Source organism: Bactrocera dorsalis, chromosome 2, assembly GCF_023373825.1.
Source record: "Bactrocera dorsalis isolate Fly_Bdor chromosome 2, ASM2337382v1, whole genome shotgun sequence".
NCBI lineage: Eukaryota > Metazoa > Arthropoda > Insecta > Diptera > Tephritidae > Bactrocera > Bactrocera dorsalis.
This window is the reverse complement of record NC_064304.1, coordinates 81,475,578-81,503,077: the sequence shown is the minus strand read 5'-3', so window position 1 is coordinate 81,503,077 and position 27,500 is coordinate 81,475,578. Positions and strand designations below refer to the sequence as shown.

General features: G+C 35.3%; 5 protein-coding genes across 9 annotated transcripts; 3 read left to right on the top strand and 2 right to left on the bottom strand.

Moving 5' to 3' along the window:
* The first annotated feature begins 104 nt into the window (after nucleotides 1–104).
* Nucleotides 105–3,068, top strand: LOC105223211 (uncharacterized). Of its 3 annotated transcripts, XM_049446931.1 has the most exons (3): nucleotides 106–384; nucleotides 483–1,317; nucleotides 1,427–3,068. In XM_049446931.1, exon 3 carries the CDS (start codon nucleotides 1,926–1,928, stop codon nucleotides 2,928–2,930), a length of 1,005 nt encoding a protein of 334 aa, XP_049302888.1. In that variant the 5' UTR covers nucleotides 106–384; nucleotides 483–1,317; nucleotides 1,427–1,925; the 3' UTR covers nucleotides 2,931–3,068. The 3 variants fall into 3 exon arrangements, with proteins under 3 accessions (XP_049302889.1, XP_049302888.1, XP_049302887.1); XM_049446932.1 differs by lacking the exon at nucleotides 483–1,317 and having other exon boundaries at nucleotides 105–384; nucleotides 1,862–3,068; XM_049446930.1 differs by having other exon boundaries at nucleotides 467–3,068.
* A 40-nt stretch (nucleotides 3,069–3,108) lies between these two features.
* On the bottom strand, nucleotides 3,109–12,619 carry LOC105223209 (uncharacterized). Its single transcript, XM_011200856.4, has 14 exons — nucleotides 12,225–12,619; nucleotides 11,980–12,152; nucleotides 11,495–11,923; nucleotides 10,550–11,439; nucleotides 9,683–10,498; nucleotides 9,070–9,617; nucleotides 8,841–9,015; nucleotides 7,360–8,073; nucleotides 7,133–7,273; nucleotides 4,696–7,071; nucleotides 4,413–4,560; nucleotides 4,149–4,351; nucleotides 3,861–4,089; nucleotides 3,109–3,802 (listed from the first exon to the last, which is right to left on the bottom strand). Exons 2-14 carry the CDS (start codon nucleotides 12,140–12,142, stop codon nucleotides 3,633–3,635), a joined length of 7,002 nt encoding a protein of 2,333 aa, XP_011199158.2. The 5' UTR covers nucleotides 12,143–12,152; nucleotides 12,225–12,619; the 3' UTR covers nucleotides 3,109–3,632.
* A 2,791-nt stretch (nucleotides 12,620–15,410) lies between these two features.
* On the top strand, nucleotides 15,411–16,608 carry LOC105223208 (dynein light chain Tctex-type protein 2B). Its single transcript, XM_011200855.3, has 2 exons — nucleotides 15,411–15,773; nucleotides 15,843–16,608. Exons 1-2 carry the CDS (start codon nucleotides 15,569–15,571, stop codon nucleotides 16,100–16,102), a joined length of 465 nt encoding a protein of 154 aa, XP_011199157.1. The 5' UTR covers nucleotides 15,411–15,568; the 3' UTR covers nucleotides 16,103–16,608.
* A 186-nt stretch (nucleotides 16,609–16,794) lies between these two features.
* LOC105223207 (uncharacterized) lies at nucleotides 16,795–17,992 on the top strand. Its single transcript, XM_011200854.4, has 3 exons — nucleotides 16,795–16,926; nucleotides 16,991–17,329; nucleotides 17,395–17,992. Exons 1-3 carry the CDS (start codon nucleotides 16,881–16,883, stop codon nucleotides 17,973–17,975), a joined length of 966 nt encoding a protein of 321 aa, XP_011199156.2. The 5' UTR covers nucleotides 16,795–16,880; the 3' UTR covers nucleotides 17,976–17,992.
* Nucleotides 17,736–26,476, bottom strand: LOC105223229 (uncharacterized). Of its 3 annotated transcripts, none has more exons than XR_007421605.1 (5): nucleotides 25,418–26,476; nucleotides 19,939–21,192; nucleotides 18,688–18,823; nucleotides 18,249–18,482; nucleotides 17,736–17,826 (listed from the first exon to the last, which is right to left on the bottom strand). XR_007421605.1 is itself a non-coding variant. In XM_049447832.1 (4 exons), exons 1-4 carry the CDS (start codon nucleotides 25,889–25,891, stop codon nucleotides 18,346–18,348), a joined length of 2,001 nt encoding a protein of 666 aa, XP_049303789.1. In that variant the 5' UTR covers nucleotides 25,892–26,476; the 3' UTR covers nucleotides 18,177–18,345. The 3 variants fall into 3 exon arrangements, 1 of the variants encoding a protein (XP_049303789.1); XR_007421604.1 differs by lacking the exon at nucleotides 17,736–17,826 and adding an exon at nucleotides 18,013–18,128; XM_049447832.1 differs by lacking the exon at nucleotides 17,736–17,826 and having other exon boundaries at nucleotides 18,177–18,482.
* Nucleotides 26,477–27,500: the final 1,024 nt, after the last annotated feature.

The window sequence follows — 27,500 nt, the reverse complement described above, 5'->3', positions numbered from 1 at the left end:
CAAACAGCTTTTAAACCAATATTTAATTGATATGGTTGGCACCACTAATTGGAAACAGTTGCTTCGATCAGCTGTTTGGTATGACACCCATAATTGAACAACAGAAAAACTAACATAAGGGAACAAACATCAATACTCAAACATATAAATTGGATGATAAATTTGGAACTCATGAAGATATTTTATTTATTATCTATAATTTCCTATATAAATTCAAGAGCTAGTCAAAAATATGTTCTTTTAGTATATGGAGGGTAAAAAATTATGGGTCGAATTAATCCATGTTTTACAAAGAACCCTACGTACATATGTACATCAGTTAAGCGAAACATTGCCACATTATTGTATCAGGATATTTGACCGGAAGTTGGACTTTAAGCCAAAGTAAGATGCATGTTTAAATTTACCGTTCCAAATCTTACAATACGAGATGTGTTCAAAAAGTATCGCGAATCGGAACTGACAGTTTTCTTCGATTGCAGGGGCGTGGTGCATCATGAGTTCTTGCCACAGGGAAGAACGGTCAATAAAGAATATTACCTGCAAGTTATGCGCAATTTGCGCGAAGCAATCCGCCAGAAACGCCCGGATTTGTGAAAGAACAAAAATTGGCTTTTGCACCACGATAACGATAACCTGCTCACACATCGCTGCTTGTGAGCGACTTTTTGGCCAAAAACAACACACTAATAATGCTGCAGCCACCGTATTCCCCAGATCTGGCCCCCTGTGACTTTTTCTTGTTCCCTAAACTGAAGAGGCCCATGAAAGGACGACGTTACGCTTCTCTTGACGAGATAAAGACGGCATCGAAGGAGGAGCTGAAGAAGATAAAAAAAAATGATTTTTTGAAGTGCTTCAAAGATTGGAAAAACCGTTGGCACAAGTGTGTAATATCTCATGGGGATTACTTTGAAGGGGACAAAATAGATATTCATGAATAACTAAATAATTTTTGAAAAAACACAAAATTCGCGATACTTTTTGAACACACCTCGTATTTAGTTTGAGGGCAGGCTGAGCCCTATTTTGGAAAATTTTCACGTTTTCTATAGAATTTTATTAGGGTTCGTATATATTAAATATTTTACAATGTTTGTGTAGAGTATCAATCTAACCACTTAATATGAGTCTTTAGTTTGAAGAATACCGTTACATGAAATGTAACCGTTATATGGGATACAGCCGTTCCCCAGGTCAGGTCTATGTGCATCAACCCGTATTTTTAATCCGTCTAAAGACTGTTAATTCGGTAGCGTTATCCCAAATTATGTGAAGAATTCTGCCACTGCAACAAAACCAACAACCGACAGTTTGGTAATTACCTAATTTTAGAACAGAATTTATAGAAATAAGGTGTTATTACTTTGTACATCTTTTCCGATAAATTAAATATCTTATCTCATTCGGTCATTATATTTTCCAGGAATTATGTATATAAAGTGACACATGCTAGATATCCTGGTTGTAAAATATAATTATAGAAAATGCAAATACTTTTCGTGTGAGTTTTAAAATTATTTATCCAACTCTCGTTGGGTAGCGAAGCAAAGGCATTGTATAAGCATCGATATTCCAAATGTTTGGAACTGACATTTTATTACTCACTTTGTTGATATTCCAATTTGCTTAAAAATTTAAAAATATTTAGAATATACATATACATAGGTACGAGCGAGTGAATAATGTGTTGTTTCCTGCGCATGAGCGCTAAAAAATGTATTCCTTGATATGTTGATATGTATGTATATATGTATATGATTTTGTATATTTGTATGTAAATACAAAAAATTATGTAGTCATACTCGTACACTTACATTTACACATTTAAAGTAAAAATTGTGGCACTTGCTTTTCATAGACGCTGTTGTATATATTAAAAGCATATTAGAAACATATCTTCATCGCAAAACGCCAATTTTGCAATGCATAATTATGGAAATACTTTTGTGCGTGGACCTTCGCCTTCATACACTGATGATGCACCGTCGGAGAATGGTATGTCAACCACTCTTCCTTTGGAAGCGGATCTACACATACAGCCCGATGTTGATAGCTGCATAGAAAAGAAGTTTCATTGCTCCTATAATGTTGATAATAGTGGTACTATCAAAAAAGGCCGTAAAACTTTTGCCTTTTGGACAATCTTCTTTATACTGCTGGTACTTACTATAGGCAATCTCATACTCATGCTCACAATATTCGGTGTGATGCATCTAGGTCGAGGTATTCATGGTCTGGAGATAATACCCGAACACGATTTGATTAAGTTTTACGGATACACCGATTTGGATCGTGTATACAGTAAACAAAACGGTCGCATTGAAGGGTTTATTGATGATCCTCTTACAATTACCAGTGATGATGGTGTCTATGTGCGACTCCATAAGAATGGTCAGGCTTATAATCGCTTGACTTTGGATAAATCAGGCATACAGTTTCAAGCGGTTAACAATTTCGAAGTGAGGGATTCAACCAGCGGCGATACTATCTTCACATCCCATCGTCCACACTACAATATTCCAGCTGGTGCCGAAAGCTTATTAGCAAAAACGGTAAGCGCTAGTCGCATAGCAAGTCCCATCGGTAGTTCATTAAATATGGATGCAGATGTTGGCGTTTCGTTTAAAGGATCTGAGGGGATCTCATTAGATGCTGCCAATGTGCTTATACAGTCACTCTCCTACGATATGACCGTTAATTCAACCGAAGGATTAATCATTTTGGAGGCTGGTGACGGGATCTATTTGGATATGGATAAAATACCAATCGTCAGCTCTGAATTCGGACTGCGTACTGGGAGTATTCAATATAAGATATGTGTTTGCATGCCAAAGGGTAACCTTTTTCGAATACCAGTTCCCAGAATACGTAGTGGACCTAAAGTAACATGTGCCCATTTTAATGTAAAACATGATCCGTGTGTTTAAATTTAGTCGTTGCACAAAATTCCGAGTATAATGCATGTTAGGAAATAGTTAAAGTCTTGCATATCGTAATTACTCATATAAACAAGGTAAAAATATCAAACGTTAATATTATCCACAATAAAATCGAGATGAAAAATGGTTGAATTCATTTTTATAGCTAATCAAACAAACAACAAAGTTATATTTTTAGCTTCTGCATTTATTTTTATTTTACAAGCAGGCTTTTCTATAATACAATATAAATGAATATTAGAATTAGAGCAAATGTAAGAACATATTATATAAAAATATATGTTCCCCACTGTACACCGACCTGTGAAATGCCTAACTTTCGACTTTTTGTTACTAAATAGATAGTAAACTATTCCATTAAATATAATCCTCACGCGAACTACAATCTGAGAAAGTAAACATACTACAACCCTGTACGGAAAACTAAAGACCTAAGGTCAAATTTCTCCTACTTTCTTCGCATCGAATTTGTATTACTTTTGCCTAGCAAAATAGTTGTTTCCGATTTTTGTGTGCTTAATAATGAGAAATTTTGAGAAATAGTACAAATTTCTTAACTTCACAAAACTCACCAGTCCGGTAAGATTGTTGTATAAACTAGTGCAAATAGTTTAAAAATTCATAACAAACAATTACAAGCGAATTCGCATTAATTACGACAGAAAATGTACATTTTTATGCGGCGTAAATTTAAACACCTGGTGGCGGAGGCTCCTCATAATGCGATGATTTTGTGTCGGTGCCAGATGAATGAGACTTTTTTGTCGGTGGAGTATCTATCATGCCATCAGGAACCATACTCAAAAGTTCCGCTTCGCTTAACTGAGCTAAACGACTTGAAGGTTTTTCAGTTAACTTGGCTGAAAATATATATTCTGTTTAATAGGTTTACATAGATAAGTAAAATTTAGGCCTTACCGCTTGTGTCAAATGTAACTAACTCAGGATTGTATTCGTCCTCATCAAGCATACTACTATGGCTCTTTCTTACACTTTGAATTAACGTTGAATGCGACGTTGTTGAGAAATGTGTTTGATTGTTATCTGGTTTGCTCTTTATGCTGGCAAGTATTTGAGAGAGATTTGAAGGTATCGATATATTTGCTAAAACTGCCGAAGTCTTAGTAGCCGAAGTGGAAGCAAAACACTAAAAATAAAAACACATTAGACATGTACAGACACTTTTTATAACTAAACTCTATTTACCGATGAATCCACATTGAGTAAACCCGCGATTTCCTTTTCTTGTGCTGCGATTTGCCGATTCAGTTCGTCCATTTTACGTTTCAAGTCGTCCTCATCGGATCTTGGAGGCATTTTAGATGCTATGAGTGCATCATCATCGGAACTTCCACCAGGTGAGTACGGCTCATCATCATCATCTGTGATATTGGATGGCGGTAGAGAAGCTGTGTAAAAAAAATACATTTTTGTTATAAAAAAATATTTTTTAATATTAAATTTTTATACTTTTATGTGATTTGGTAATGATTGGTGCTTTTATTATAGCATCCACGTCGATTTCATCAACTTTCGGCGTTGACGCATGCATTCGACGTTTTCTCTTCGGACTGCCAGGCGGGGTAAACGTGTCCGGGTCGACTCCACGGCGATGTGACTATAAGTAATGAAACATTTTCGTTAACATATGTATATTTTTTTGCAAGCGCGATATAATATCAATTCTATTGAGCGGTTTCACTGAATAGATTGCTTAAAATGTAATGAAAATTATTGAAGTTATAATAATTACTTTTGATGTTGATGACGATGCAGCGATATTTGGTAGTGCCGAGTGCCGTTTTCCAATAATTCTCACTACTACACCCACTAGGATATCGGGCCTGTGAGGATCTTCATAAAAATCCACTTTTTCTGCTGGCAATAATACTGGAGGCATTGGCTTTCCTGCTCCTAATGGATATATATAAAAATCTTTTATTTGAGGCGACACGCTATTTATCACGCCCAAACGATTTCTATTTTCAAGATATTGAAATAGCACAATATAAGCTGCTGTTTCCATCTCAGAACCCGGAATTAGTCGAATAATGACGATTTCCTTGTTGGGGCTTCTTTTAATTTTTGAAATATATTCCCATACAGTCTCAGGTCCTATACGCCCAACGACATCTAATTCATCGGGTAGCAAAGTGCCTAAATTTAGAGAGTTTCCTATAACTGGCTGCAGCACAATCTGGAAAGAGGCGACGTCGACCATATTAATGTTGCCGCTCCAAAGTGCGGTGGAGGATACATTTCCACTTAATGTTGGAGAATCGCCATCAGTATAACGAGTGTAGGGATCTTGTGGTGGTGTTGCTATAGTCACGGTGCTACTTGGCTCTTGATCGTCGTTTGTGTGCGCGTTTGACGTTGACGGTTTGTGTTCAGTTGCAAACTTAATTGCCGATGACGTAGGCAAGGGAGGCGTGGCGGTTTGTCTGATTGCCTCTCTTTTGGGTTTCTCCTTCTCTCTTTCTTTCTCCTTAAATTTTTCTTTTTCGCTTATAAGGTTTGCAGCCTCTTCCACAGTTTTTGTTGATTCTAGTATTTGATCAATTAAACTATAGACTTCTACCGACTTCGGAGTGTTTGCCTTCTTGGAGCTACTCTTGTCTTTACTGCTACTTATAGTATTGCTTTTATTCGAGTTCACCGTTAAAGGTGAATTATTATCGCACTCATCTCTTTGTTGGCGAACATCACGATCTCGTTCCCGCTCTTTTTCTTTTTCTTTGTTTTTGTCTTTTTCTCGTTCACGATCTTCCCTCTCTCGTTTTTCATCTTTGTGATAACTTTTGTGTCGCTTCTCTCTGCTGTGGCTGCGACTGCGAGAATGACTTCGACTACGTTTCCGCGATCTGGACTTATCCCTGTGACGATCTTTATTTTTTCGTAGCTTTTCTCGACTGTGGTCACTATCATGTGACCGCGCACGAGCGTGAGTGTGCTCACGATCACGACCATGATCTCGATTTCGATCCCTTTCACCTTCGCGCTCTCGCTCTCTATCCTTTTCTTTGGAGTGACTTTTTTGCTTTTCTTCATCGAAGTGGCTACCACTTTTGGTTCCTTGGGTCTCATTGCTCTGTTGATGCTCAATAAACGAGTTTGGGTCCAGATCTGCCTTAACAAAATCTGATGGACTGCTACTGCTCACAATTGAGCTGTTTAATACAGACACTACATCTTCAACAGGTATGCTAGCGTCTAAATTAACACAATCCTCCAGTTTTCCCTCAATTACTTCCTCCCCCTTATGGGTTTTCAAAACGTAATTTTTAGCGCAAGAAAGCAAGTCAAGTTCTGATTTCTTTATCATTTCTAACTGATGCTTTGCTTCGTTCTCGCGCCATTGCGCCAATTCCTGGCTAGCTAATTCTTCAGGTGACATTCGGACTAATTGCTTGGGCTGAATTTTATTGGCACAAATCTTAGCGAAAAGTGTTCGATTCTTTCTATCCTTAATGTTGAACATTAATGATCGATATTTTGCTCTGTAACGTGAACCGGTGTCTCGACTGAAGTAATCGTACATTTCAGCCTCAGTTTCATGGACAAATTTCTCTATCTCCTCTATACTTAATTTTGGCAACGTGCCGCTACAGTTCTCATTTTCGGCTCCCGTTTCATTCATTCGGAGCAGCAACTGTTCTTTTAGAGTACGACGCACATTTAAACGAATAGGCTCAGAATTAGTGCTCCCAGATGGAGCATTATCGGACTGCCTCTTAGTGACGGTTTCAGTTAACGGCCGCTGTTTTGGTTTTTCCTTTCGATCTTTTGCTTCTTCTTTTGCATCGCCACGTGTCGCTTTATCGGGTTTAAGAGAAACCTGTTGAGGATATTTTTGTAATTGTTTGGGCGTACCAGGTCTGGGACTATTTGGTGCGGCTTTTACGACTTGCTCAATCAATTGCTTTACCGGCTTTTGCACATGTACATTTAACTCTGCGTCTCTTTGCGGCGCAGATGATTTAACCACGACTGTATTGGTACCATGTGGCGACTGACTTATTTGAATATTATGTGTATGTGTACTTGCAGGTGGATATGTGATATGTTTGCCTACGTTGGTAATAACTATTGGAGATAGTGATTGCGTTTGACGATGCCTCTGTTTTTTCTGAAATTAAAGACGAATCGGTTTTTAGAATCTTTCGCACGTAAGCAGTTGTTAAACTTACTTCAATTTCTTGTGCTTGAATGCTTCCCGGCTGCACTACCTCAAATGTTTGGTTGTCTTGAAGCCATTTCTTCAGATTATGAGTTGTAGGCGCATTGCTTCCAGTTAGGACACGACCACTTTTTCGTTCAATCACATGCACCTGTAATTTTTATTAAAAAAAAAAAAATAATAATGAATATAAATAGCATTAAGTACGCTAAGTGTATAAAAATGTCTATGAATTACCCTTTCGATTTTCGGCTTCCTGTCTGCCATGGAGAGGATATCCTCAAATAGACCTTTCGCCTTCTTCTTTTTCAGAGCAGCATCTTCATTTATGTTGGAAGATACAGTCGGCTCGGGGGATTTGGCTGATGAAACAGCTGCAAACATATTAAGGGCATTCTGAGCATGTTTTCGGATGCAATCATCACTACAGTATATGGAATTCGATCGTGCAACTTTCTTGCAGACAATGCAAAAGGTTTGTGGCTCAGTTGAAATTGCTTCTGCTTGTATAGGCTTTTGAAGATCTTTGAATGCTTGTTGGGCGCTAGTTGAAGACTGTGCTACTGAGGATGATTTCGTGGATTCCGCTTGATGTTTCATCGCCTGCTGTGAAACTGGAAGTCGGCGTTTTGTTTGTGAAGCAGTTGTATTGACCTCCTTTGGTTTTACGTTCAAAGTCGTTGGCTTTTTTTTCATCGCGCTTACATTTGGTTTTGTTACCTTTTTTGATGTTGTTTTTGTTAGCGTTACATCCCCAAGCTGCGATTTCGTGCTGATATAAGTCGTTTGTGTTGTATCCAAAAAGCTTTCTAAAGATGCACCTGTAACGGTCGAATCTAAATTACTGATAGATGCTGCTTTGGTTCCGATTTGCTCATGTTCGGGTTTTTGAATTGTGGCCTCCGAAATAATCTTTCTTGGAATAAGCATATCCGTAATTTTTCTTTGTTTCTGCAAATAGAAAACAATTTGTTCATTATTATTTTATATTTTAATTAAGAAATTGAGTCTATTAAGGAATTTTAAAAAGTTATTTTATATTTCCTGAGAGGTTAAACAGGTATGGCGCAAATGCGATCATAACTTTCTACCATATAATAAATTAAACCCGTAAATTTAGGATTATCGGGTAGGGAATCTTTATATTTTTAATTGTGTGCGGATTCCGGTTTAAAAAATAAAAGGTTTGTCCATATAAACTTGATTTTGATCCGTCACTTCGTATGGTACCTATGGTGATTCGTACTGAAGAAATAATTCGTAGATCGTGCCTTTGCCTTCTGCAATAAATCGCGCGGAATTTCATTAAGATATCCTATTAAATAATAGTTTTCCATACAAAAACTTGATTGTTCAGTTTGTATGAGGGCTATAGTGGTCCGATCTGAACTTTTGGTGTAAAGAATAATTCGTGACAAATTCCGTGAAGATATTTTGTCAAAGAAAAAAAGTTGTCTATACAAAAATTTGAACTTGAATTGCTGCAGTGGTTCGACGGTTCCGGCAAATGTGCAGCTTTTTGGGAAGATCATTTATATACTTTGCATATATATATATTAGAGGGTCTGTTTAGGAAACTTATACGCATAAAATTTTCGTCCCTTTGCTTGTTGTAACGATATAAAAAATTTCCAAAAAAAATTGTGGGAGTATGTTGATTCTTTTCTCTAGCGTTAATTGTATTCCATATATTATATGTATAAAATGGTAATATTAACCTTTTCCTCTTGAAGCTTCACACATTTCGGACAAGTCCAATCAATGCCTTTCTGTTCCATTTCTATTCCCATCGCTTTTGTGATACTGACACACGTACCATGGAACCAGTCTTCGCAGACATCACAGCAAATCATAAACCTGTTATTATGTGGTTGTCGACATATACACCAAAGCCTGCAATATATTCGAAATGAATAAAGTTAATAATTTATATTTCAGAGTATAAACCTGTTGGGATCGTCATCATCCTCTTGAGAAGCCGATGCATCTTCCTCTGCTCCAGATTTATTGGCAACATTTTTAGCCGCAGTACTTTTCTTCGTTGCAACTACAGTTTTTTTGGCTTTGCTGGCATTTGTTCCGCCAGTTGCAGACTCTTTGGAAACTCGTCTTTTGCTTGCAGTCTCGGTTTTCTTTTCAACTGTACCCGAAGGTATCTGTTCAACTGTAGTAAACGACGAATTCGATTGCAATGAACTATCCAGCGAAGATTCATTAAATATTGTACTTGAATTTGCTGAAGTTGCGGGTTGGTTTTGGGCTCTTCGCTTGGCACGGGTTGTCGGTGCTTCAATTGGAGGTAACGTGATAACTCGCCCATTTCCACGTACAATTTTAATTGGTTCCTTACGAATCGTTGGTGTCGGCATTGGCTTGGCGGTTGCAACATTGGTTACGAAAACAGGCATGTCACCGTCCGTACCACTTGTTCCAATCGAAGATGATGGTACGTTTGATATGGCCATTTCAATAATGCTTCTCGCTTGATTCGGTTCCTTTGGTATAAATCCAAATACTTTTTATTGATCAACTAATCAAAAAAAAAACAAGATATAATTACCTGCAAACTTGCTGATACTTGTGTAGCCGTTAGCTGGTGTGGTCCCGTAGTTGTGGGAACGATATTATCTGTTTCAGCAGAGTCAGCACATGCAAGTTCATCGTTATGTTCTTCGCTAAATACTTGCTTTTCAACTGCTTCTTGCAGAGTTTCATCATCTTCAATGAGATCTACAACTTGCTGAAGTAAATCATCTGGTATTTCAACGCCATCAGACGATTCTAAAAGTGGCGCGTTAGAGATGTCAATATCGCCTACATTACCCTCTGAAGTTGTACCGAAATTACGTAGATTGTTGTCTATTTGGAGGTTTGTGGCAGTTGATTCCAATGATTGCTCGGCATTCTCTAACATTTTTACAAGTTTTGGTATATTTTCATTTGATTTCGAGGTCACTTCCATCAAGGAATCCTTTTGCATTTCGTCTTTTACAATAGAATCGATGAGATCAAAATGCTCAGACGCTAATTCAGAAGAACTTGTTTCATTTTCGGTACATTGCGTTGAAGATTCATTGGTTGGCGTATGATTCTGTTGAACAAGTGGCAGTGATTCCATGATAATTCTACTTTTTGCCAGTTCTGAAGAGCTTTGATGAGTTTGAATTGAAATTTGTATGGGCAGTTTATTCTTGGCAGCAGTTTCAATTCCCAACGGCATAAAACCTTTTGAAGACGACGGTATATTCTTTGGCCTTATTCCAGGACTCTTATTGCTGTTAGTTGGAGTAACAGGTGTCGTTCTAGAAGATTTGGTCTCTGTTTGAGATAACAATTCACCTAATTCTGTAAATCCACCTTTTGGACTGGCCATAACCTAAACAAAATGTTGTAGTATTCTTTGTTTGATAAATATCGTTTATGTTACCTTATTTATGACGATTTCCTTTACAGACTGTGGAGATCCTTGCAAATGTGTACGAGTCATTGGAGTTTTTTGTATACCATGTTGTATCTCTATTGTAGGGCCTCTGCGTATAGTACTCTGTATGGTTTGCGGGCGACTCGACACATTTACAACTTTTTCCTTTTCATCTATTTGTACTGCAGCAGATCTCTTTGGAATAGGTGGTAAAGCAGCAACAGCATCTGAAAGAAGTTTCTGCACTGCTATTGGGGCACAACCACCTGGTTTGGTAATTAACCCAGTTTTATTTGGGCGGTTAAAAACATTATTTGTAATCGGTCGTGGATTTTTATTACGCTGATCATCTTCGTCGTCTTGCGGTGCAATAATACGCTTAACACATACTTTTCCAGCAGACAGTCTTTTTGCTTTCGTGACAAGATCTTTCTTCTTGCGGCCTTTTCTGTTGTTAACGTTAAAGTCCAAATCACTATCACGATCATTATCGGTATCTCCAGATTCCTCACTAAGTACATCAAAGTCAGATTCCGCTGTGGAACTATGCATGTCGACTTCGCCCTCAACAAATTCATCTCTTTCAGTTTGTTTATTTGACTTCGCAGGCTTAGTAAATATTTTCATTTGTTGATCTTTATTGGAGTGTGTGGATTGATCCAAATGATCGTGCAACCCTTCCATGACTTTCTTTTTCAATTGTATTTGCTTCATGGTCACAGCGGTGTGTGGAATGATTCTACGTCCTGCAAGCTTTTCTGCTTTGTACTTTTCAGCAAGTTTGGCTTTCATTTGTGCAGGCGAAGTAAATGGAGTGTAACAGTGATCGTTCTTAATGACAAACATTTGGAATTCATAATCAGCCGTTTTCTTAAACGTTGACACCCCTGCTAGTTCTAAAAAGATTAATTTATAAAAATGTTTTTAAATAAATAAATCGTTATTCCTTACTTAAAGCTTCTTTCACTACTTCTTTGGCAGATACCGCCGGATAAAACTCTTCCACTGTCAGACCAATAATATCAGGACGTTCCTTTTGTTTTTTGTTTTTAATATTTTGTATTTTTGTAGTGTTGCGTTTTTTCCTCCTCATTTTCTGTTTCTTTTTGCGGTTTTCCAATTTACCATTATCTGCAGAATTTTCACCATCGGTATCACTTTTTTCATCTTCGGCGGTAGGAACTTCATCACTTTCAGAATATTCTGCACCCTCAACACATGACCCATTATTGCTACTTCTACTTGATTCATCGTCGGATAATCCTTCAGCATGTCTACGTAAAAGTTCATCTGCTTTCTCGGCCTCTTCTTCTTCATCTAACATACTGGGTGTGGGAGAACTTAATCTGATAACACTTATTGATGATAAAGTCTTCTCCTCTAAAATAAATTAAAATTATTTGAAATGTCATAAACTTTTGCAGGTTAATACCCACCAATCAGATTTTCTATGCCACGTTTGTCAAAGTTGACTCCATTTTTTCCATATACCACTACCAAATTCGAATCAGGAGAACCTGATATCGCAACTTCATTTTCTGATCCTATACCGCCCTTGAAGGCTTTGGTACAACTTTCAATAAATACTGAACTAGACATCGGAATGGATCTTCATCGCGCCGAAAAAGAGGGAAAATTAATTAAATAAAATAGAGAATTTAATTTGTTTAACATTACAAACCGTTGATTTGTATCCAAAGTTTTTTAGGTGTTGGTATTCATGTTTTTGCTATAATCGCCGGTTCTAATGTAGAAAAGCACAAGTGTTAAATGAAATAAACAAAAAACGCGAAAGCTCGGAACAAGATGAACATAGAGGATGTCGAACTAAAGCAAATGGCAAAATAAGAGAAGTGAAAAATCGCTTCAAGATAATTTTAAATGTTTATATTTTATTTATTTCACGCAAACTTTTCATAAATTCGATGTTTAAATGAAAACCAAGTTTATTGTTTATATTTATGAAACAATTTTTAAGCAAGAAAATGCTGTATTTTATTATATTTGTAAATTTTTCTTTTGTAACACCCAATCGTACAACCCACAAACGCGCAATTTTCAACGGAAGTGTCAGAAAAGCAGTTACTTAAAGAAAACCGTGGATAAGAGAAATTGAAAATCACGACTGGTGCTACCAGCTCGCTTGTTTGATATACATAAATATTCAAATAAGTACTTAACGGGGCATCTCAACATTCAAAAATTTATTTCATACCAACTGTATTGCTGTACGTGTTTATTAGCGCGAGTATTAAGACGGTCGGATTAAATTATAAAAATTAAGTACGAAATAATAAGTTAATATATTTTCAAAATAATTAAATATATTTTACCAATAATATAATATTTAGTTTAATATTGTTAATTGCAGAAAAATTATACAAAATGGCGTTTATTATCTTTAAGGTCATATTAAATTTATTAATTTAATTGGTATACAAAAATTATGCTACAATTATTATATTGTTATCAAAAATATAAGTCAAATTATGGTTTTGTTATCAAATTTGCTTATTATTTACTAAAATAGATTGCAAATAAAATGTATTTAAAAAAAAAAAAAAAAAAAAATTATTATATGTACTCTGAAAATACAATTTTTTTTTTTTAATAAATACGTTTGTAGAAAAAAATTATTTCGACTATTTTATTTTCAACATAAATTTTTTCATCCATAGAACGGCAATGGCAATAGTTCGTTAAACATAAACTTTAGTCTGTCAAGATGCGGAGTAATAATTTTCAATATCAAATAATTTATATCTTATATATGTATGTATATGTTTCTAATACTTTTTGGTATATCTACATATCTGTTGGTCGGTTTGGTTTTAAAGAAAAATAATAGTAAATCTCTTGCGATAAACACTAACCATAATAAAAAAGACAAATTTTGCTACGGAGTCAACAAATTGTATTAGGTCTACAACTATGCTTCCGCCATTTTTTTTTTTGTAAATTTAAGGCTTTATTGTATAAAAACGGTCCAAAAGTGTTTTCCATTATTTCCTCAAAAAGCAATGCTTAGTTAACACACGAAATGCTTTATGATCCATTTTTTTGTAAACTAACACAAGTTCCTTTATAAAAATTCTATATTTTTTTAATACCTAATAGAAATTAATCAAACTACAATCTATAGTAGTAGAGTAATAGTATTATCTATATATGTATGCGTCAGCCTCAGTAAAGCGTGGACGGGTCCTCAGCCGCACTTTTCTTGGAATTAAAAAAGAAAATCAAAATTTTCCGCAAATGTCGAGGATTCAGCTCAAAAAGTGATATTTTCATTTTCAGTTTGCGATGCAACAGATCTCTACAAATATTTTGTTGGGTTAAGGTTGACACAAATGAGACATCTATTGGAAAACGCTGGAAGCAAAATTGTAGACCAACAAGTATTCAAAACGAAGCGAAAAGTCTGATAACTGAAAAAAACATTAAATAAAACAAACACCTATCGATTGTTTAATTTTGACGAGTTTCTAAATTTTCTAAAATTAATTCGAGATAGTTGTTTAATTAGAATAAGCTGGGATCACGTTATTTGCCTCAAATTACGTTGTGTAGAACTTTTGTTAATAGACCCCATACACGACACACAAGTGTGTCCGATCTGTTTGAATTCGTTTCGCCCATACACGACACAAATCCATTTTGCGTTCGTTCTTCACACAGTTAACATGTGCGACAGGCAAGAGGAACATTTCTTTGAATTTATTTCTAATGTAGCACTTTTATCTATTTATTTGTATTTCGTTAATAAGTTATTCCAACTTTTGTTTTTCTCAATTTTATTTTTATATTTGTCACTTTTGCCAAATTGCCCATTTATTTTTTATAAGATCAATAAATTCTGATACGAAATCTTTATTTAGAAGCTTTAAACAATCGATTTTTTTTGCTTAAATCTCTTTAAAAATTATCTAACAACAAACAAAGTTATAGATTGGAATTCAAAATATTGTCGAAGCTAGAAGGGAAATAGTGACCGAGCGTCTAACAGATACATACATATATGAGCGCTTGGGCAAAAAGCGAAAACTTTTCTCGGTTTTTCATTTTTACGATTATTCTTAATTGGCGGGCAAAGTTGGAATTGGGGCAAAGTTTATTATCTTTGGCATAAAATTATCTTCTATTTAAACTAAAAAAACTAAGAAAAGTCAAGTTTGAACATATTCTTAAACAAAATAAAGTAAAATTTTTTGGCCAAAAAAAACTTTTTTCAATTTTTAAAAAATTTGTAAAATTTTACATATTTTGTTAGATTTTCTTAGTTTAACTAGAAGATAAATTATTAAAAAACATGAATCTCCTTGAATTTTCTGTTTCTGAAAGAAATTACGACCTGCATCCTGCCCGCCGTCCGAAAAATGCACATGCGAAATGCATCTGGCAATTGCTTTAGAAAGGCAGAATATCAAAGATTTCGTAATCAAAAAACATGTGAACGATGTTTAAATATATATGTAACTATAAAGACTAGAAATTTCGCTTGAATCAATTATTTCTTTCCCTCCCAATAAATCCTCAAAAAAAAATCGATTTTTTGAAGCCTCTTAAGCAGGCTTCCCCTTAACACTTGCAATTGTCCGCGATCTTCACTGTTCGGCGACACGAGAGAAATGAGATTTTGTGCGCTCACAACGCCATACACGACACACATGTTCGTGCACCGATCGTAAAAAATCAAACATTTTCGCGAATATGGATCGATACGCCCACAAGCCCATACACGAGTAAACCGCATGCGTACACATACCGATCGAACGCACTTGTGTGTCGTGTATGGGCTCTATAAGCCCACAAGTTATTATGAAAAATGTAATGTACATATGGCAACCTGCAAAAAAAAAAAAAAAATATTGTTTTCATTGCATTTATTTCCGATTTACTTGTACATCGTTTAGTTTTGTTATTAATAATCGACTGCTAGGCAACTGACTTCAATATACAATTTGGGACTAAAAAATATATTTTAAAGCCAGTTGGTTTAAAAATAAGTAATAAAAAATATACAAAATGGATACCGAAGGCGATTACGATGATAGGCGTATTACAGATGTGGGCGATGCAGCTGACTTGCTAATAGTTGAGGATGCAACTGAAGAAGTAGGCCCAAATTTGCCTGTAACGTCATATCGGATGAAACCCTCTTTAAGAGAGCTTTTTCCAGCATCACATATCAAAAGTATTATTCAGTCCACAATATATGATAAACTTCAAGGTAGCATATGCCATATTTATTTCCATTTTTCTTACACCTTTATAAGAAAAAATATATCTTACTGTTTAGGGAAAGTATATAATCCAGATGACGCTCGTAAGTGGACCCGGGAGATTTCTGATGAAGTCAGTGCAGCAGTAAAAGATATTGTTCAAATGCCCCGTTTTAAGCATGTTGTACAAGTAACATTGGGTCAGCAGCTGGGTGCTGGTTGCCGGTATATAGCGAAGTGCTGTTGGGATGCCGAAGCTGACTCCCATACATCCGATGTATTTACGAATGCCAGCTTATTTTGTGTTTGTACCGTATTTGGTGTATATTTATATTAATTACACATATATAGTATACATAAAACAAGTGTTATATTCAAAACACAAGTCAGCTTATTATCAGACAATGTATAAACAGTATGACTCTTGTAAAAATTTGTGATGTTTTCAAAAAACTGCGCGAATGATGCGTGGTTAACGAAATATTAAATTTCCATACATAGAACATTTTCGGTTTATACAAACTAGGACGCCATACCTTTGCTAAATGAGTCCTCGTCACTTCTTCTTAGTAAAAGGATTTAGGAAATGTTTGAGAGCAAAATTTTGAAAATAAATTGCATAATTTATTGAAAGATGGTGTATCTGCACACGTGTTGCGCTTTTCTCCCAAGTGAGATATACACAATAATTAAGGTTGTTTTAAAAATTGTGTCTTACATGTGTATGTGGGTGGTAATAGTAGCACCTCAAAGTTGTGTACTTTGGATAATGTATTATTGCAAATGTTTTTATATATTTATTACAACATTCAAACGATAAATAAATACAATCAAGAAAATGTTTTTGATGCATACTTTAATTACACATGAATAACGATTGCAGATGTATAATACATGGAATAATTTATGATATTATGTTGCATCAACATTGTATTAGCAACATTTTAACTTTCGTTTCAGTATTTAGTAGGATAGTACTTTGAAACTCTGGCAGCACTCTCAATTTATTGTATCTGTGGGGAACATAATAAAGAACTTAAAATTTTGAAAAGGTTACATCAAAATACCGGTACGCATTTAAAAATTAATTACTGGCGTTAATACTACACATTTATATGAAAGATCCGAACGGTACTGTAAATAGAATTATGGATTTATGTGGTAAATAGAAACTATAATTGTTTGCAAGTGGAAACAAATTGTTAAACATATATTCTGATTGTAGTAATAGCTTCTAACATCAAAGTGAAAGAAAAAAGGGAACGGCAACCAAATTGGACCGAAGCTGAAAAACAAATGCTACTATCTCTTACGCGTATTCACCAAGTTATTTTAGAAAATAAAAGAAGTGATACAATGACAATCAAGAAGAAATCGGAGGCATGGGATGATATAGCAACTAATATGCGGGCTGCAGGATACCAGCGATCTAAAGATAGGTTGAAACAGCAATTAGGTCGTATGCGTGCAGCTGAGGCTAAAAAAGTGAAAGACGCATTAGCAAAGAGTTATGTACAGGAGAGTAAACATCTGGCATTACCTGGATGTTCATCGGAACCAATGGGTAATGCTGGAAGTGTTATTCGATTTAATAAATTAGTAGAAAGAAATATTTTATTTCATTTACAGCTCAAGACGCGACAATAAATGTGCAAAATTTTCACGTTATGCCACCGCCAATTCAAGAGGTCGCAATAAAAATTGAAAAGGCAATTTCATTAGACGATTTTGAAACATCGCCTTCCAATAAGCAAATAAATAAAAATGATAATGAATATTTTGGTTTAGCTGATCCGACTTCGGCATCAATGCCAATTAATCACGGAGTGATTAAACGAATGTATGAAGATCCACAATTTATTAATGTAACTTCGTCCCCTATGGTTGAAACTGGGACTGGTGAATCGAAAAATCAAATGCAAAATATGTCAACAAGCCATAATGGTAAATGTAAATGCAATTGTAAATCAAAAAGGTTGCGGCATATACGTCTTCGTATTAACGGTCATTCACCACGGACTCGTTCTCAGCGGATTCGGCAATTACATTTGTATCGAGTTGCTGTGGAAAGAGAAAGATTGAAAATGTTGCGTATGCAACAAAAGCGCGATCACATATTTTACAGAAAAGATAAACAAATTCAAAACTTGAAACTACAAATATTACATAACTTAGCCCTAAACAGGATTAATCACATTAATTTTTCCTAATCCTAAAAATAATATGCACTTAAATTGATTTTGATTATTCGAATTTAGTATATTTCCATATTTAATTTTTCACTATCCTAACCCACGATTTAGTTTTGAATTAGCTTTCATATCCTGCTTCTATTTATAGTTAACCACCTACTGTGTTCATACCTAAAAAGAAATTTTTCGAAAATAAATTTAGTGATTTAGTTGAACTAATTTTAAATACTGTTAAATATATTAAATTTATTCGGAGCTAGATAGAAAATTAAGTTACAACAATTAAAGTACTTATTATTCAATTTCACCACCATGGTTGCATAATCTCCAAAATTGACTACATTTGATAGAAGTACGGCGTACTGTTGTTACTGTCGTCTGTTTGACACTACTGTATTCGTACATTCAAAGGATTTAAAATACGACCGGCCATTACAGCAATATCTAGGTCTCGGTCAATTACAAAAAATAGAAAGGGATGGTTTACAGATATCTGAATAGGTGACGTTTGCGGTCCGTAATTACCTAGAGTACAAAAAAAAGACAATTAATAACATGAAATTATAAATTTTTAACTGAAGAACAGTAACAAAAACAATTTTTGTATCTCCTATTGAAATATAAATATGTATGTCCAATTTTAAAGCGTTTAATATCATGCATTCAATTGATCATTTTGTCATTGTCATCATATTTTTAAGAAATGGTGAAAAATGTGAAATATACTTACGCTTTAACTGGTTTATTGGATGCGTACGTATATTAACGTTAATCGATTGTTCAATGTGTTTTACATAAATACCCTTTTCCTCTGTCATGGGACGAAAATCTGCACGATTTGGTTCAAATATATCACACACACCCATCTGAAATGGCAAAAAAAACCTGTTGTGTACCAGAATTTAAATCCGACCCAATGAGTAGTAAAATTATCGGATCTACCGAGCTTATGGAACATTCCATACAACAGGGATGTTGCTTAAGGGGTTAGTGGTAGTTAGAATTTTCAAAAAAAAAATATTTTTTTTTTTGCATTTTTGTTAAGTGTAATATCATAAAAATATTCCCTGAAAATTTCACGTTGATCCGATAATTACTTTTTGAGCTATTCGCGAAATAAGAAAGAGAGTTCGGGCACTTCAAAGCGCTAGTGTGAAACTTTAAACGCGTTTTTCTCAAAACTATATTTTTTGAATCGGTGACAACTGTAACTCGAAAACCGTTCAGTAGAGCTTTTAAATTACATAATAAACTCGGGCCTGATCGAAGGATTTTTATTTTTTCGAAAATTTCGATTTTTTAAAATTTTGATTTTTTCGCAAAAATTTAGAAAACTCATTTTTTCGTGCCTCTGACTACCCCTAACTCCTTAAGTTACACAAATTATATTTGTCAAATGAAAAGAAATTATAAAAATATAAAATGCCGTACTATAGATCCTAAATCTTTAAACAAGCAAGGTTGAAATTGGTCGAGTAGTTCCTGAGATATCGGAGTTATGAGCGATGTAGTAGTTTCCAACAAACGTTATATTGGAAGAGGGAGTGGTTATTTTTCAATTTCACCAATTTTCTCATTATTTAAGGCGGTACATACTAACGTAATTCGTTCTTAGCAAGGCTGGTGGTTATAGCTTAAGAGGTTTGTGAGATACATACAATCTATACATTAACCCTCTACTTCGATCCCCTTTATAAAATCACGGTTTTGTATTTTAAATTGCAGCTTAATTATAGCATTTTATAGATTTTCGATCAATGGCGCAGCCCGATTCCGTCCTACCTTCTCATGGTGCCAAGGAACAAGTTATCGCTTAAATATACCCTAATATTTAGCTCGGTTAATAACATAATGGTTACATTTTTAAACGCTTTCAGATACCTTTTACTTAACTGGACAAATTTAATACTAAGTACAATGCTGCCACTATGTTTTTATTTATGTGTTTGTTTTTATACAGCTATCGACTTAAGCAACTTACGTTTTGGAGGTCATTGGTTAGGAATATTATTCCGTGTAGTTTAAAGTCCGGAATTATCGCTTGAACCCATCTTGGTTTTAGTTGTTTTCTTATCAGTCGTAAAGATGGGCCCAAACCAAGCGAAGCCGTAGTTGATATTAAATCTACTGGAGAATCTGGGAGCAAAATTATCAAGTTATAATCCGGTGTGTCCAATTCTAGTTCAAGAGCGCTCATTTTTAAATCTTCAAAATACTTAAAATACAGCACTGCATTGTAGACCTTGAACGTAGTGTGAACTAGCTGTTGGTTCCCCAAGTAGAATACGTGGCTAATAACATCGGTATTGTAGCCATAATTACTTCTGGCATTGGCCACTTTCAAAAGTCGTGCATCTAAAGTTTCGACATCAAATTCACTAGTGTATTGTCCCAGCGAGGCAGACCCTGTTACTGGCTGAGTTATTGTATACAAATCATGGTGCAGCTGGTGCTGAGGGTTAAAGAGCGTCACGAAAAGATTTGTGTCAATCTCTTTAAAACCAGTTGAATGACGCTTATGTCGACCACTTCGAGAACGCGCGTACTGTGGCAAATAATTATGTTTCGGTGTTGAAATTGGCGATAGAGGCGCCTGCAGTTTTGAGCTTGGTGTATGTATTGGTTGCATCTTTTGTAACCGTTGAAATGGATTTGAGTTAAATTCAATGGGTGTTGGAGATACGAACTCTGCCGCATCATCGCTGTTTTCTGTTATTGGTGCGGTAGTTGCTGTTGTTGTGTCATCATTTGTTTCGGCGGTGAACTCTTCAGTTGTTGTCGTTCTTGTTGGTGGTGTCACTGTGGTAACTTCTTCTGTGGTTAACATTTCAGTTGTTGTGGTAATTTTTTCTGTTGTTGGTTTATCTTCAGTTGTTGTTTTAGCAACAGTTTCAGTTTCTGTGGTTGTAAGAGAAGATGTTGTTTCCGGTTTTGTCGTGGTGACATTATTGTTTTCTTCCGTCGATATTTTTTCAGTATTGTTTTCCATTGTGGAGCTTGGAACAATTGTTGTAGAAGTTTTTGGGGCGCTTGCAGTTGTTGCCATTGTAATTTCATCGGTTGCATTCGAGAAGGGTGTTGTAGAAGACGTCGAAGAGACGGTAGAGGATACCATATCCATTCCCAAATCATATCCATAAAATGTTAAAACCGTTTCATACCCATGAGTAATGGTTACATTATCTTTGTTGAGGCTTAGACCTTTGAGCGGGTTCTCGGAACCAAAAAAGTATGTCTAAAAGTATATTTGAAATATATGTACTAAGGTATATAAAATATTAATTAAGTTTTGTGAATTTTGATATACATATATTAATTTTCAAAAAAGTTTTCGAATGAAAATTTCACTTATGATTAACTAAAAATTTCCAGGTTTTGTATTATTTGTGGTAACAATACTACACAATGTAAGAAATCTCACTTTGGAAATAGTATTTTTAGAAGCAAAAAATTGGGAGCGGTAGTAGAGCAGAGCTAATTAAAATTTTCATGTGCTACAGCTCTCGCATGTATAGCATGTGTAGCGGTAGCTATAGCATAGCAATAATGCTGCTACGGAGTAGTAAATGAAAACCCTGATCATAATGAATGAATAAATATATATACACTTTGTTTCATTGCTATAAAAACACTCATACTGATCAGTGCCATTCTTCTTCCTTACTTTTCCGCCTAGGCTTTTCAACGGAGTGGAACTTTTAGAGCTGGAGTGTTTTCATCCATACGGACCACATGACCTAGCCAGCGTAGCCGCTGTCTCTTAATTCGCTGAACTATGTCAATGTCGCGGTATAACTAGTACAGCTCATCGTTCCATCGAATGCGATATTCGCCGTGGTTAACGCGCAAAGGACCGCAGGACCTGCAGAACCTTTCTCTCGAAAACTCGCAACGTCGACTCATCAGATGTTGTCATCGTCCATGCCTCTGCACCATATAGCAGCACGGGAATAATGAGTGACGTATAGAGTTTTGTTTTTGTTCGTCGAGAGAGGCTTTACTTCTCAGTTGCCTATTCAGTCCAAAGTAGCACCTGTTGGCAAGAGATATACTGCGTTGGATTTCGAGGCTGACATTGTTGGTGGTGTTTATACTGATTCCAAGATAGACGAAATTATCTACAACTTCAAAGTTATGACTGTCAACAGTGACGTGAGAGCCAAGCTGCGAGTGCGACGACTGTTTGTTTGATGACAAGAGATATTTCGTCTTGCCCTCGTTCACTACCGGACCCATTTGCTTTGCTTCCTTAGACAGTCTGGAGAATGGAGAACTAACGGCGCGGGAATTGAGCTGTACACTCTTATAAAAGATTGTGATGGAGGGCTGTCTTTACAGCAATGAAACGCCGTTTTCAGTGCATTTCGCTTACTATCTGAAATAGTCCGAAGTACCGTTAGAAAAAAATTGGTTTTATAGAAATGTTTGAGTTGCTATACAACTTTATAATAACATGATTAGTTTTTTGAAAGGAAACACATTTTTTCAGTATTTCACAGAAATATTATGTCTTTGCAGCAATGAAACAAAGTGCATGAAATAAAACATTAAGTTCGTGACAAACCGATTTCTCGTCCAACCGAACAGCTTCACTAAGGAGACTTGTCAGTTTCTATCCAAAACTGTGGGAAAGTTCCTAATCACCTTGCGTTTGTTTTGTTTCGGCTTCGAAAGGCGGTCACTGAAAAAATAAACTTTGATGTTTGCTGGAACCGCGAACGGAATCCAGAACAATTAGACTGTTGGTACCCCCTATAAGTACTAACCCATAACGACCTCTATAACTACATTAATAATCATATTACTAGACAGTAGAATCAGTCTAAAATTATGCAACCTTTGAATAAACGGACAGGCGAAAATATTAATAATAATATGCAAGAGACAGTTTCTGCACTAAGTTTGAAAATAAATACACAAATTTTTGAACATGTTTATATTTTTATTTGCATACGCATTTACATACTTTTGTATATTTTCTAATGTCTTCACTAACAGTTACCAATATTTTGTTTCGAATGTATCTGTGAATGTGAGCATATTGGGTTTTAAGCTCCAATTTCGAGTGTTGATGCTTTTATTAGTTCATTGAACTGTTAATCTAAAATCATATTAGGGTGCTCCAATGCTGCGATATTCGAAATAAATCTACTTTACTTTGTTAATTGTTTTTATTTTTACTTTATATGGGTTGTTGGTTTTACAAAGATAAAATTTCTTTGTCATTAAAAGAACTTAGATCGTTATGTTCGTTCGCAAGCGAATTCTTATCGCTACATTATTTTCAAGTTGAAAACTTAAACGTATATGTATTTTATTTGTGAAAGAGGAGTTTTAGATTTAGGCTTCGAATTTATTCATTCCTTGTATTTCGGGTATTCTAGAAAATATAATAATTTGAAAACACAATATGTACAATTTCTTTAATACAATCTTTTTACGATTAAGACTGAATATTTAACTTTCAATTCAGACTTCTTCATACCAAAAATAAAATACAACATATAACGAGTGAAATTTACAAACTGCCGATACCAAAAATAATCCTAGTTTGTTGCTTGAGTCGTTTGTTTTCACCTTCTTGAGAATAGTGCGATAGGTTTATAGGCGGTCGAAGTGGTTTTGTTATCCTAGAAAGAAGATCGGTTTTGGGTACATTTGTGCTCACAATTCATCACACTATCAATGATTTTTTAGATTTACTCTCGTAATTTTTTAAATCTTTAATTTCATTTTACATTGCCAAAATCAGGAAAAATTAAACAAAAAAACATATAGTATATAATATCAGTTTATTGAAAAATTATCTTGCGTCGCAGAAACAGAGAGACAAATGTCAAAAACATAAGTATGTTAGATCCCTATGAAACGTATTTTATGAGTTCTTTCTCTATAATTTTCTAGCTAACAATATCTTTTTAAGGATCTGTAATCTGCCAAATAATTACAAATATCATCTAATTCGATACTGATCTTTAAACTAAGTAAGGTTAAAGTTTTTTTTTTAATTGGGTGCTTTGTGATTACCTAGGAAAATATCGACCATTAACACTTTCCGGAATAAAGCGAATTACTTTTGAAAAGAACGCGAGATTTTACTTGATTAAAACTGGCATTTTGTAGACCGTAATTCTATACGTTTGATTTTTAGTGGAACCTTAAAACGTCCCACCTAATTTTTTATATATGCATTTTCGGTAAGGAGCCTGAGAATAAAGACCACATGACGTTTGCATGCGTGAAGAAGTTTACATATAGAGCATCGTCCACGAAACGAGAAAAACGGAATAAATTAAACAGGTAATACAAATGTTTTAAACTCTAAAACTCATAAAAAATGACTTTTTTGCTGAATAAAAAAAAAAATTTTGACAAATTGAGTCTTAAGTAAAATATTTTTCTGTGTTAGCCTCCAAAATCAAAAGATCTTGGCCTATTTCAAACATAATTTTTATACTGTTGCTATAGAGTCTAATAGTTTTGTTTACGTAAAGATTATTTGTATCACCTAAAACTAAGTGAGATAGATATAGAGAAAAGATGAATTCTGAGTGACTGTGTGTCCGTCTATCTGTCTGTGTAAGAGATAACTTAAGTAAAAATTTAGGTGTCGTAATGAAACTTGTTACACGGGTTCCTCGATCAAAAAGGAAGGCGGAGTTCGTAGAGAGCGTAATCGGGCCACTGCCACGCTCACAAAACGTCATTAAACGAAAATTTATAAAGTACCTTAACTAAACACTAAATTAAGATGTAATCTGGCACAGAGGGTCGCAGTAGGAAGGGAACAACTGAACTAAAATTAAAAAAAAGTTTAATGCACATATTTTCTAAACCACTTAAGATACAATAGAAAAAAATGATCGATGAGCGTGTTGCCTCTCTCTTTTCGGTGAAAAGCCATATCTCAGGACCTATCTCGACCGATATCGACCAACAACAAATTTCAATTGGGAACTTTTTATCGAAAACATTGGTCAATCTGTGGGAAGGGAATCCTTTTCTAATAATAGTATGTACATATGTAAAAAATGGATTGAATCGGTTCAAAAATATCTTTAGCCTAAACATATCTAAAGAAAGAGTTTTGAAAATATATAAAGTTATCTTTCATTGAAACTGCCAAACATACAAGTAATACTGAAAATTTTTTGTGCACTTATCTCATTTAAATGTTTTATCTCTAGAAATATTCTTTATACATAGAAGATATTATTAAAGTTATAAGGCTATATTTGAATATCTTCTCACTTTTTTCTTGTTTCCTTCTATTCTTCCTTCATGCTGAGATTTTTTGTATTTTGCACTAATATATCGCACAGATCTTTGGTTAGAGATGTTGCCTACAGGTTCTAGTATGTAAGTAGTGTTTACACTAGCAGCTAATCTACTTTTACTAAGTATAGTATAAGATAAATAACGATTCCTTTGCCGAGTCAATAATCAAAAGCTGTACTCACCCTTAATCTGCGATGAATGTCACGATAGCCTACACGAATGACATCCCGACCGTTTGGAAGCATCAACACCTTGTGCAATTCCAGAGCACTCCGGCCTGCCGAACCCTCATAAAGGGCGATTAACACACTCATCAGTGCAGTGGGCGAAAATGCAAAGTTGTTTCTGTTGAGTATCGAGTGGTAATGAAGGATGCGGTAAGTGAGATCGTTGCTCAAATCGGCCATAAGTTCGGCTGGCGACAGCTGTCTGCCGTCGAAATGTCGTGACAGCTGCTCTGCTTGAGTCAACGATGGGGGCGCTGGTGCTGGTGGATCAATGGGTGGACGAGGGAAATAATTATTACGAAAAGCATTATGATCGATCTGTATGAAATGTGCACGGCCCAAGAGTATCAACTGCAGAAGTGACAAAGCCAGGACCCCATTGCTCAACCAGCTGCAGTTCGCCTGTGGCCGACGGCCAAAGACAAACATGCTTCAGCCGTATTGTTAACTATTCCAATTTGTTTTTACACACACTGGACTGTCAAAGTGGGACAAAGCAAACAAAATAAACGGTGTTTTTATGAGATAAACACTGATTGAAACCGTTTCACTGAAGCATGAATTCATGCTATTCGTTTCGATGAGCACTAACAAATTGCTGCCGAATGTTTCGCTTGCTTTTGAAGCCTATTTAACCTTACATTAAATTTATAATTGTTTATTATTTGGTCGTGTTGCTCAGGCAAATCATTTTAATATTCTTTTGAAATGTGCTCCATAATTTCGTTAAAGTTTTTACCCAAATGAAAATTATGCACCAATTTAACTTAGAATTCAGCTGTTCGAAATAATTCACCACTCAAGGCGACTTTTTACCGATTTAGTTATCAAAGTGTTAATTGCATTAATCACAAATGTATTACTCTTTTTGCATGTATGTGAGTTTGTAAAACATTTAACCTTTATTTTTACTGTACTGTGTTATCTAGATAAGCAGTATTTTGTAGCGCTTTCGAATTCGCCCGAACTGTCTCTTGTGCGTTGCACGATCGAACTGATCTAAGCGGTATCGAAAATGTTGCTAAAACGACAGTGGGTGCTGGTCACTGACGCTGTTACATTGTGTAACAAAATTGAATCATTTTGAAAAAACGGAAACATTGAGGGCTTTTTTCATACTTGAGTCTTGGTCTGCTACAAGTCGAATACAGCGGCACACCTATTCTTAACGATTCCGTTACATAACGAATGCTGTGAGCAACGACCCTTGAATATACTTCAGATAACATAGAGATTTGTTACAGTAGTGTTGTTGTTGTTGGTTGTTTCGGTCTGTACTACAATTTATAAACAATTAAACAGACGTTTGGCGTTAGATTGATGTGCTATTGGCCAATTCGGTGCGATCGCCAAGTTCCATCTCATTTGTTTTAGGGTGGCCCAAAAGTGATCGCAAGCATTTGGTATAAAGAGTGTTTGGTGGTCCAAGTTTAGCTCTTTCTTAAAGAAATATTTTTGCAAAGACATTAACCTCAAGACTTGAACAGTAGTCTTCTTCTTCTTCTCTACTGGCGTAGGAACCGCTTACGCGGTTGTAGCCGAGTTAAAAACAGCGCACCAGTCGTTTCTTGTTTTCGCAAGGTGGCACCAATTGGAGATTCAAAGCGAAGCCAGGCCCCTCTCTACCTGGTCCTTCTAACGGAGTTAAACTAAAAAAACTAAACTTTTAAACTGTATTTATTTTTATTGTGAGAAACATCAAATTAGTTAATATATTAACTAGGAAATGTTGTATTGTTAAAGTAAATTGATAATTAGGCGATATTCAATCTTTACTCTCAACCTTTCAGTCACTAATTGTTAAATTATTTGCGACCAAGTTCGATTGACCACTTTTTGAATTCTTACTTCTTAATCGAATAATTTAGAAAACTAAGGCTTCACTATTACATGGTTTTTTAGCTGCGAACTTCGAGTAGTCAAGTATTCCAATTCGTTTACTACCCAATGATCTACAACGACTAAGTGCTACATACGCTTTTCCATTCATTAAAACACTTTTGTCACATCACTTTTGCTCCAATGAATATTTTCAATA

What these genes read in the sequence shown, in the direction of transcription:
- LOC105223211 (XM_049446932.1), top strand. Translation starts at nt 1,926, where the DNA reads ATGCATAATTATGGAAATACTTTTGTGCGTGGACCTTCGCCTTCATAC.
- LOC105223209 (XM_011200856.4), bottom strand. Translation starts at nt 12,142, where the DNA reads ATGTCTAGTTCAGTATTTATTGAAAGTTGTACCAAAGCCTTCAAGGGC. An exon ending in AGGAAATCGTCATAAATAAG is followed by an intron (nt 10,499 to 10,549) that starts GTAACATAAACG and finishes CATTTTGTTTAG; the next exon opens with GTTATGGCCAGTCCAAAAGG. An exon ending in GATGATGACGATCCCAACAG is followed by an intron (nt 9,016 to 9,069) that starts GTTTATACTCTG and finishes AATATATTGCAG; the next exon opens with GCTTTGGTGTATATGTCGAC.
- LOC105223208 (XM_011200855.3), top strand. Translation starts at nt 15,569, where the DNA reads ATGGATACCGAAGGCGATTACGATGATAGGCGTATTACAGATGTGGGC. An exon ending in AATATATGATAAACTTCAAG is followed by an intron (nt 15,774 to 15,842) that starts GTAGCATATGCC and finishes CTTACTGTTTAG; the next exon opens with GGAAAGTATATAATCCAGAT.
- LOC105223207 (XM_011200854.4), top strand. Translation starts at nt 16,881, where the DNA reads ATGAAAGATCCGAACGGTACTGTAAATAGAATTATGGATTTATGTG. An exon ending in TAGAATTATGGATTTATGTG is followed by an intron (nt 16,927 to 16,990) that starts GTAAATAGAAAC and finishes TTCTGATTGTAG; the next exon opens with TAATAGCTTCTAACATCAAA. An exon ending in ATGTTCATCGGAACCAATGG is followed by an intron (nt 17,330 to 17,394) that starts GTAATGCTGGAA and finishes TTTCATTTACAG; the next exon opens with CTCAAGACGCGACAATAAAT.
- LOC105223229 (XM_049447832.1), bottom strand. Translation starts at nt 25,891, where the DNA reads ATGTTTGTCTTTGGCCGTCGGCCACAGGCGAACTGCAGCTGGTTGAGC. An exon ending in ACATTCATCGCAGATTAAGG is followed by an intron (nt 21,193 to 25,417) that starts GTGAGTACAGCT and finishes ATATACTTTTAG; the next exon opens with ACATACTTTTTTGGTTCCGA. An exon ending in TCCAATAAACCAGTTAAAGC is followed by an intron (nt 18,483 to 18,687) that starts GTAAGTATATTT and finishes TTTGTACTCTAG; the next exon opens with GTAATTACGGACCGCAAACG.